This window comes from Bombina bombina, chromosome 6, assembly GCF_027579735.1.
Source record: "Bombina bombina isolate aBomBom1 chromosome 6, aBomBom1.pri, whole genome shotgun sequence".
In the NCBI taxonomy this organism is placed as follows: domain Eukaryota; kingdom Metazoa; phylum Chordata; class Amphibia; order Anura; family Bombinatoridae; genus Bombina; species Bombina bombina.
The window spans coordinates 511,898,165-511,908,063 of record NC_069504.1 but is presented as its reverse complement, the minus strand read 5'-3'; the positions used below and the strand labels follow the sequence as shown (position 1 = coordinate 511,908,063).

The following is a 9,899-nucleotide window of genomic DNA, read 5'->3' as shown; positions in this document are numbered from 1 at the left end:
TGGGTATATGACAAACCTGCACATGGCTAGGTTCTAGACCGCTATACAGCGTTTTTTACTAGGCAGAGAGACATCGATATAGATGGGCGGGGCCTAATTTTGCGCCTCAGATGCGCAGTTGAAATTCCTATTCAAGCAGCAAGCTCAAGCTCCGGTGGGCCTAAACTGAAGATTTAGCCTTAACAAAGGGATAGAGTGACTGAACAGACCCCTGAGGGCAGGTAGTGCAGGGGGTTACTATCTTAATTTCATAACGTTTTTGAGTAACGTTTTTTTCCATTAAGGGTTAAGCATTTCTTACTTGTGGTGCAATCTTAGCTGGCAAGATAAGACACATATATACTAAAATTGTGATAATTATAACATTTTAGAGCAGTTTTGGAAAATATTTACGCTTTTTTACTCTTAAAGGCGCAGTACCATTTTTCTAAACTTTTAGCTATTCCTTTTAAAGGTAAGACCCTATTTGGGCCTGAATTAAAGGAGATCATTTCCGACATTACTGGAGGTAAAGGTCATGCCCTTCCTCAGGACAAGACGGTTAAAATGAGGGCCAAACAAAATAATTTTCGTTCCTTTCGAAACTTTAAAGGTGGACCCTCTACTTCCTCCTCCGCCACAAAGCAGGAGGGGAATTTTGCACAATCCAAGTCAGTCTGGAGACCTAACTAGACCTGGAATAAAGGTAAACAGGCCAAGAAGCCCGCTGCTGCTACCAAGACAGCATGAAGGGGCAGCCCCCGATACGGGACCGGATCTAGTGGGGGGCAGACTTTCTCTCTTCGCTCAGGCTTGGGCAAGGGATGTTCAGGATCCCTGGGCATTAGAAATCATGACCCAGGGGTATCGACTAGAATTCAAGGATTTTCTCCCAAGAGGGAGATTTAATCTTTTACGTTTGTCTGTAGACCCGACAAAAAGAGAGGCGTTCTTAAGCTGTGTAGAAGACCTATATACCATGGGTGTAATCTGCCCAGTTCCAAAACTAGAACAGGGGCAGGGATTTTACTCAAATCTGTTTGTGGTTCCCAAAAAAGATGGAACCTTCAGGCCATTTTAGATCTCAAATGCCTAAACAAATTTCTCATAGTCCCACCGTTCAAGATGGAGACCATTTGAACTATTTTACCAATGATCCAGGAGGGTCAATATATGACCACCGTGGACTTAAAGGATGCGTATCTTCACATTCCTATCCACAGAGATCATCACCAGTTTCTCAGGTTCGCCTTCCTGGACAAACACTACCAGTTTGTGGCCCTCCCCTTCGGGTTGGCCACAGCTCCCAGAATCTTCACAAAGGTGCTAGGGTCCCTTCTGGCAGTTCTAAGGCCGTGGGGCATAGCAGTGGCACTCTATCTGGATGATATTTTGATTCAGGCATCAACTTACCAACTAGCCAAATCTCACACGGACATCGTGTTGGCTTTTCTAAGAACTCACAGATGGAAGGTGAATATACAAAAGAGTTCACTAGTTCCACTGACAAGAGTTCCATTTCTAGAAACTCTGATAGACTCGGTAGACATGAAAATATTTCTGAGGGAGGTCAGAAAGTCAAAGATCTTAACTACTTGCCGAACTCTTCGGTCCATCCCTCGGCGATCAGTGGCGCAGTGTATGGAGGTCATTAGATTAATGGTTCCGTTTGCTCGCTTACATCTCAGACCACTGCAGCTGTGCATGCTCAGACAGTGGAATGGGGATTATGCGGATTTATCTCCTCAGATAAATCTGGATCTAGAGACCAGAGACTCTCTTCTTTGGTGGTTGTCACAGGATCATCTGTCCCAGGGAATGTGCTTCCACAGACCAGCATGGGTCATAGTGAAGACGGACGCCAGCCTCTTGGGCTGGGGTGCAGTCTGAAATTCCCTGAAGGCTCAGGGTGTTTGGACTCAGGAGGAGTCCCTACTACCTATCAATATTCTGGAACTGAGAGCAATATTCAACGCGCTTCAAGTGTGGCCTCAGATGGCTTTGGCTAAATTCATAAGATTCCAGTCGGACAATATAACGACTGTAGCATATATCAATCATCAAGGGGGAACAAAGAGTTCTCTAGCGATGATAGAACTTTCCAAGATAATTTGATGGGCAGAGACTCACTCTTGCCATCTATCAGCAATCTATATCCCAGGAGTAGAGAACTGGGAAGCAGATTTTCTAAGTCGTCAGACTTTTAATCCGGGGGAGTGGGAGCTCCATCCGGAGGTGTCTGCGGCATTGATTCGTCAATGGGGCACACCGGAATTGGATCTGATGGCATCTCGTCAGAATGCCAAACTTCCTTGTTACGGGTCCAGATCAAGGGATCCCCAAGCAGTACTGATAGATGCTCTAGCAGTACATTGGTCGTTCAGCCTGGCTTATGTGTTCCCTCCTTTTCCTCTCCTGCCTCGTCTGATTGCCAGAATCAAACAGGAGAGGGCTTCGGTAATCTTGATAGCGCCTGCGTGGCCACGCAGGACTTGGTATGCAGATCTAGTGAAGATGTCATCTCTGCCACTGTGGAAACTGCCACTGAGACAGGACCTTCTCATTCAAGGTCTGTTCCAACATCAAATCTAAATTCTCTGCAGCTGACTGCCTGGAGATTGAACGATTGATTTTATCTAAGCGGGGTTTCTCTGAGTCGGTCATTGATACCTTGATTCAGGCTCAGAAGCCTGTCACTAGGAAAATTTACCATAAGATATGGTGTAAATATCTTTATTGGTGCAAATCCAAGGGCTACTCATGGAGTAGGGTTAGGATTCCTAGGAATTTGTCCTTTCTCCAAGAAGGATTGGAGAAGGGATTATCGGCTAGTTCCCTAAAGGGACAGATTTCTGCTTTGTCAATTTTACTACACAAGCATCTGGCGGATGTCCCAGATGTTCAGTCTTTTTGTCAGGCTTTAGTCAGAATCAAGCCTGTGTTTAAACCTGTTGCTCCGCCATGGAATCTGAATTTAGTTCTAAATGTTCTTCAAGGGGTTCCGTTTGAACCCATGCATTCCATAGATATTAAACTTTTATCCTAGAAAGTTTTGTTTTTAGTTGCTATCTCTTCTGCTCGAAGAGTTTCTGAGCTTTCTGCGTTACAATACGACTCTCCTTATCTTATATTCCATTCTGATGGTTTTGCGCACTAAACCTGGATTCCTTCCTAAGGTTGTTTCAAATAAGAATATTAATCAGGAAATTGTTGTTCCTTCTCTATGTCCTAATCCTTCTTCTAAGAAGGAGCGTCTGTTACATAACTTGGACGTAGTTCGTGCCTTGAAGTTTTACTTACAAGCGACCAAGGATTTTCGTCAAACATCTTCTTTATTTGTTGTTTATTCTGGAAAGCGTAGGGGTAAAAAAACTACGGCTACCTCTCTCTCTTTTTGGATGAAAAGCATCATCCGTTTGGCATACAAGACTGCTGGACAGCAGCCTCCTGAAAAAATTACAGCTCATTCTACTAGAGCGGTGGCTTCCACATGGGCTTTTAAAAATGATGCTTCTTTTGAACAGATTTGTAAGGCTGCAACTTGGTCCTCCCTTCATACCTTTTCCAAATTTTACAAATTTGATACTTTTGCTTCGTCTGAGGCTCTTTTTAGGAGAAAAGTTCTTCAAGCAGTTGTACCTTCTGTTTAGGTATCACGTTCATCCGTGTCCTGTAGCTTTGGTATTGTATCCCACAAGTAAGGATGAATCCGTGGACTCGTCGTATCTAGTAGAAGAAAAGGAAATGTATGCTTACCTGATAAATTGATTTCTTCTATGATACGACGAGTCCACGGCCCTCCCTGTCATTTTAGACAGATTATATTTTTGTTTTCAAACTTCAGTCACCTCTGCACCTTTTGTAATTTCTCCTTTTTCTTCCTATACCTTCGGTCGAATGACTGGGGGGTGGAGTCAAGGGAGGAGCTATATAGACAGCTCTGCTGTGGTGCTCTTTGCCACATCCTGTTAGCAGGAGGATAATATCCCACAAGTAAGGATGAATTTGTGGACTCATATCGTAGAAGAAATCAATTTATCAGGTAAGCATAAATTTCCTTTTCCCCTTCCTTTTCACCTGCTGGGGCTGGCTTCTTTTTGTCAGAAAGAAGGATGGTGGGCTCAGACCATGTATCGACTACACATCCCTTAACAACATCACTATCAAGAATGGATATCCTATTCCTTTAATCACTGAACTTTATGATTCACTCCAGAATACTTGCTACTTCACTAAATTGGATATACGTGGGGCATATAATCTTGTTCATATATTCCCAGGGCATGAATGGAAGACTGCCTTCAACACAAGATCAGGGCATTATGAATACCTTGTAATGCCTTTCAGGCTCTGTAATGCCCATGCTGTCTTCCAGGCATTTGTCAATGATGTCTTCCGTGACCTCCTCAATTGCACTGTCATCATGTATCTGGATGATACACATCCTTATTTTCTCCTCCACCTTTGAGGAGCATCATGAACACGTGAGACAGGTACTTCTTCACCTAAGAGACAATCCCCTGGTAGTCAAACTGGAGAAATTTAAATTTGACAAAGTTCAGATCCATTTCCTTTGCTATGTTATATCGAAGGAGGGTTTTTCCATGGATCCTTCTAAGCTCACCGCAGTCCTGGAATAGCCTCAACCAACCTCATTAAAAGAACTACATAGATTCTTGGGGTTCTCTAATTATTACCACAAGTTTATAAAAAACTTCTCCCAAATAGTTGCTAACCTCACTGAGTTAACTAAACGGAACAGAGACGGCAAAAACTGGCCTTCCGAAGCCGTGGGTGCCTTCTCTCACCTGAAAAAGGCCTTTTGTTCTGCTCCTGTGCTCCGCTATCCTGATCCTGACCTGAAGTTCACTTTAGAGGTTGACGCCTCAGAGATTGAAGCTGGAGCAGTCCTAACCCAAAGGGATCCTTTATCTTCCAAATTGCACCCTGTAACTTTTTTCTCCAAGCGCTTTACTCCTGCAGAGAAGAATTATGACATGGGTAATCGTGAACTCTTAGCCATTAAGCTGGCTCCTGTTGCAGCGATCACCAGGAGCCAGTCAGCAAGGATTACCAATACAGAACCTGTCATCCCCCTGCATTTGGGACAGTTCCAGAGGTCTCTGCGGAGACCAAGCCGGTAAGCCAGACTGAGTCATTAGAGCCCTCTGACTTACCTTACTCATTACATGTCCCTGTGTCCCCCTGAATTAGAGATTAAGGGTGGGTGGCCAGAATTAGGGACATAGTTTAGGGATGTGTTGCGGTCTGATCCCAGTTTGGAGGGCATGAGACTTTGGGGTCAGAGTCTGCCTCTGCAGGGGGTTCAGACCGGTTCTTATGGCACCATGGGCTTCTTTATAGGGAGCAGATAGATGTGGGTCTAGATAGAGTCTGGACTGGTAAGCGACAGTTAGTGGTCCCCATGAAGTATAGGCAACAGTTGTTACAAGTAACCCACGCCATGCAACTAGCAGGGCATCAGGGGGGTGATTTGCATGAGAGTCCGGCTGTTGCAGCGGTACTACTGGCTGGGGGAATCCAGAGCTGTGGCAGAGTTTTGCTGGTCCTGTGATGCCTGCTAGCAAGTGGGTAAGGCAGGCGATCATTTAAAGGCACCCATGGTCCCATTACCGGTAATTGGGGAACCTTTTCAGTGGGTAGCTATGGATTTAATAGGATCCCTTATGATTCCCAGTTGGTCGGGAAAACGCTATATCCTCATGGTGGTGAATTTTGCCACCTGGTACCCTGAGATTAGCGCTTGCCTCCGTTGTAGATGCTAAGGCAGTGGCTAAGGCACTGTTAGGGATTTTTAATAGAGTAGGTTTCCTAGTGAGATCCTAACTGACCAAGGGCCGCAATTCATGAGTGAATTGCTATAGTGCCTATGGGAGGCATGCGGGGTGAAGCACCAGCGCACAACCCCTTACCACCCCCAAACTAACGGGTTGTGTGAGCGGTTCAATGGTAACCTAAAGCAGATGCTGCAAGCTTTTACGGAGGCTTAAGTAGGACTGAGAGATTCACCTGCAGCATTTGCTGTTTGCGTACCGAGATATACCACAAGAATCTACCGGGTTCTCTCCCTTTGAGCTGCTATATGGGCTCAGGGTGCAGGGACCTCTCAACTTATTCTGTGAGGGATGGGAAGGGGAGACTATCACTACTGATGTGTCTGTGATCCAGTATGTGGTAGATCTCAGAGACTGGTTGGAATCGCTTATGGGGTTGGCACAGGCTAATCTCAGGGTGACTCAGACCAAAAAGAAAGCTTGACCTGGGACATTCATCCTAGGTCAGCAAGTGCTTGTTTTTAAACCCACTCGGCAGAACAAACTTATTGTGGCCTGGTCTGGACCATACCTAGTCCTAGATAGAGAGACAGGAAGGACAGAGACCTATAACATATATATATTCAGAGGAAGAAGAAGGTTGTGCATGTCCCAGACCTTCGAAACGCGTTAGGACTTCTGCTCACTACGTAACTTATGCCATACAGGGAGTGCAGAATTATTAGGCAAATTAGTATTTTGACCACATCATCCTCTTTATGCATGTTGTCTTACTCCAAGCTGTATAGGCTCGAAAGCCTACTACCAATTAAGCATATTAGGTGATGTGCATCTCTGTAATGAGAAGGGGTGTGGTCTAATGACATCAACACCCTATATCAGGTGTGCATAATTATTAGGAAGCTTCTTTGCCTTTGGCAAAATGGGTCAAAAGAAGGACTTGACAGGCTCAGAAAAGTAAAAAATAGTGAGATATCTTGCAGAGGGATGCAGCACTCTTAAAATTGCAAAGCTTCTGAAGCGTGATCATCGAACAATCAAGCGTTTCATTCAAAATAGTCAACAGGGTCGCAAGAAGCGTGTGGAAAAACCAAGGCGCAAAATAACTGCCCATGAACTGAGAAAAGTCAAGCGTGCAGCTGCCAAGATGCCACTTGCCACCAGTTTGGCCATATTTCAGAGCTGCAACATCACTGGAGTGCCCAAAAGCACAAGGTGTGCAATACTCAGAGACATGGCCAAGGTAAGAAAGGCTGAAAGACGACCACCACTGAACAAGACACACAAGCTGAAACGTCAAGACTGGGCCAAGAAATATCTCAAGACTGATTTTTCTAAGGTTTTATGGACTGATGAAATGAGAGTGAGTCTTGATGGGCCAGATGGATGGGCCCGTGGCTGGATTGGTAAAGGGCAGAGAGCTCCAGTCCGACTCAGACGCCAGCAAGGTGGAGGTGGAGTACTGGTTTGGGCTGGTATCATCAAAGATGAGCTTGTGGGGCCTTTTCGGGTTGAGGATGGAGTCAAGCTCAACTTCCAGTCCTACTGCCAGTTTCTGGAAGACACCTTCTTCAAGCAGTGGTACTGTTTCATTTTTGACTAGGGGGTCCCAAGATTGTGCAGTCCATATACAAGAGGTGTTCCCACGCATTTTGTAAATGAATGTCTTCCTTTTTGAAACGAAGCAAGACTTGAAGTAATCTCAAAGAGTCATTTTTTTTCCTCCAACCTAGGAATGTTGTAGTCTGTATGATTTCCTCTAGTGTGAGTATCTTTTAAAAAGATATATTCCGTTTAGTTTTTGAAATATCCCATAAAAGAGTTTCAATCCATATGGATTTGCCTATGGGGAATTAAGCTTTATTACTCACACACCTTGACATTTGTTTAGTTTGCTGTGTTACTTGGAAGGAGCTGAAAACAGTGTCTAAATACATACGGCTACCTCAACTTTAAAGGGACAGTCAAGTCCAAAAAAAACTTTCATGATTTAAATAGGGCATGCAATTTTAAACAACTTCCCAATTTACTTTTATCACCAATTTTGCTTTGTTCTCTTGGTATTCTTAGTTGAAAGCTAAACCTAGGAGTTTCATATGCTAATTTCTTAGCCCTTGAAGACTGCCTCTAATCTGAATACATTTTGACCACTAGAGGGCATTAGTTCACATGTTTCATATAGATAACATTGAGCTCATGCACGTAAAGTGACCTAGGAGTGAGCACTGATTGGCTAAACTGCATGTCTGTCAAAAGAACTGAAATAAGGGGGCAGTCAGCAGAGGCTTAGATACAAGATAATTACAGAGGTAAAAGGTGTATTATTATAACTGTGTTGGATATGCAAAACTGGGGAATGGGTAATAAAGGGATTATCTTTCTTTTGAAACAACTAAAATTCTGGTGTTGACTGTCCCTTTAAGACTAACGACCACAAAGGGACTCGAACCCTCAATCTTCTGATTCGAAGTCAGGCGCCTTATCCATTAGGCCGCGCATTCAAAAGCGATTCTGTGCTGCTTGGTTTACACCAATCCAACAATTGGAGTCTGTAGATGTAAAGTGTGCCTAAATCCATATGGCTACCTCACCTTAAAAACTAACGACCACGAAGGGACTCGAACCCTCAATCTTCTGATTCGAAGTCAGACGCCTTATCCATTAGGCCACGCGGTCACATGCTGTTGTGTGCGGCTTGGTTTACACCAACCCAACAATTGGAGGCAGTAGATGAATAGGGTGTCTAAATCCATATGGCTACCTCAACTTTAAAACTAACGACCACGAAGGGACTCGAACCCTCAATCTTCTGATTCGAAGTCAGACGCCTTATCCATTAGGCCACGCAGTCTCATACCATTTTCAGAGGCTTGGTTTACACCAATACAAACATAGTACCACATTTTCCATCTAGAAACATTATCATTTCTATTATTCCTTCACTAGTTTGTATTAAAATAAAAACAGAAGAAAAAAAGATATGTTGCACATGTTTGGAAAGGTTCTTTTCACACCTACTGTGCTTAACTGTATATATCCTGAAGAAGTTTTATATAGGAGCTTTTTCTTTTCTTTTTTTAAATATAGCTATCAATCTCTCTCTCTTTCTCTTTTCATTTGATTATTACATTTTGAGATCTGAAGATACTGTTTCATTTTTGACTAGGGGGTCCCAAGATTGTGCAGTCCATATACAAGAGGTGTTCCCACGCATTTTGTAAATGAATGTCTTCCTTTTTGAAACGAAGCAAGACTTGAAGTAATCTCAAAGAGTCATTTTTTTTCCTCCAACCTAGGAATGTTGTAGTCTGTATGATTTCCTCTAGTGTGAGTATCTTTTAAAAAGATATATTCCGTTTAGTTTTTGAAATATCCCATAAAAGAGTTTCAATCCATATGGATTTGCCTATGGGGAATTAAGCTTTATTACTCACACACCTTGACATTTGTTTAGTTTGCTGTGTTACTTGGAAGGAGCTGAAAACAGTGTCTAAATACATACGGCTACCTCAACTTTAAAGGGACAGTCAAGTCAAAAAAAAACTTTCATGATTTAAATAGGGCATGCAATTTTAAACAACTTCCCAATTTACTTTTATCACCAATTTTGCTTTGTTCTCTTGGTATTCTTAGTTGAAAGCTAAACCTAGGAGTTTCATATGCTAATTTCTTAGCCCTTGAAGACTGCCTCTAATCTGAATACATTTTGACCACTAGAGGGCATTAGTTCACATGTTTCATATAGATAACATTGAGCTCATGCACGTAAAGTGACCTAGGAGTGAGCACTGATTGGCTAAACTGCATGTCTGTCAAAAGAACTGAAATAAGGGGGCAGTCAGCAGAGGCTTAGATACAAGATAATTACAGAGGTAAAAGGTGTATTATTATAACTGTGTTGGATATGCAAAACTGGGGAATGGGTAATAAAGGGATTATCTTTCTTTTGAAACAACTAAAATTCTGGTGTTGACTGTCCCTTTAAGACTAACGACCACAAAGGGACTCGAACCCTCAATCTTCTGATTCGAAGTCAGACGCCTTATCCATTAGGCCGCGCATTCAAAAGCGATTCTGTGCTGCTTGGTTTACACCAATCCAACAATTGGAGTCTGTAGATGTAAA

The 9,899-nt window shown here is 43.1% G+C and overlaps 1 protein-coding gene and 2 non-coding genes across 3 annotated transcripts in view; 1 reads left to right on the top strand and 2 right to left on the bottom strand.

The window, feature by feature from the left end:
• Nucleotides 1-6,258, top strand: part of LOC128664502 (neuronal acetylcholine receptor subunit alpha-5-like) — a 105,761-nt gene extending 99,503 nt beyond the window's left edge. The window contains exons 9-10 of the mRNA XM_053719324.1: nucleotides 4,947-5,119; nucleotides 6,093-6,258. Of these exons, the coding sequence (XP_053575299.1) occupies nucleotides 4,947-5,119; nucleotides 6,093-6,258 (339 nt within the window). The remainder of the gene's footprint in view (nucleotides 1-4,946; nucleotides 5,120-6,092) is intronic.
• Nucleotides 6,259-8,377: 2,119 nt separating this feature from the next.
• On the bottom strand, nucleotides 8,378-8,450 carry TRNAR-UCG (transfer RNA arginine (anticodon UCG)). Its single transcript has one exon. It is a non-coding gene; the product is annotated as a tRNA-Arg (tRNA).
• A 102-nt stretch (nucleotides 8,451-8,552) lies between these two features.
• On the bottom strand, nucleotides 8,553-8,625 carry TRNAR-UCG (transfer RNA arginine (anticodon UCG)). Its single transcript has one exon. It is a non-coding gene; the product is annotated as a tRNA-Arg (tRNA).
• Between the last annotated feature and the right edge of the window lie 1,274 nt (nucleotides 8,626-9,899).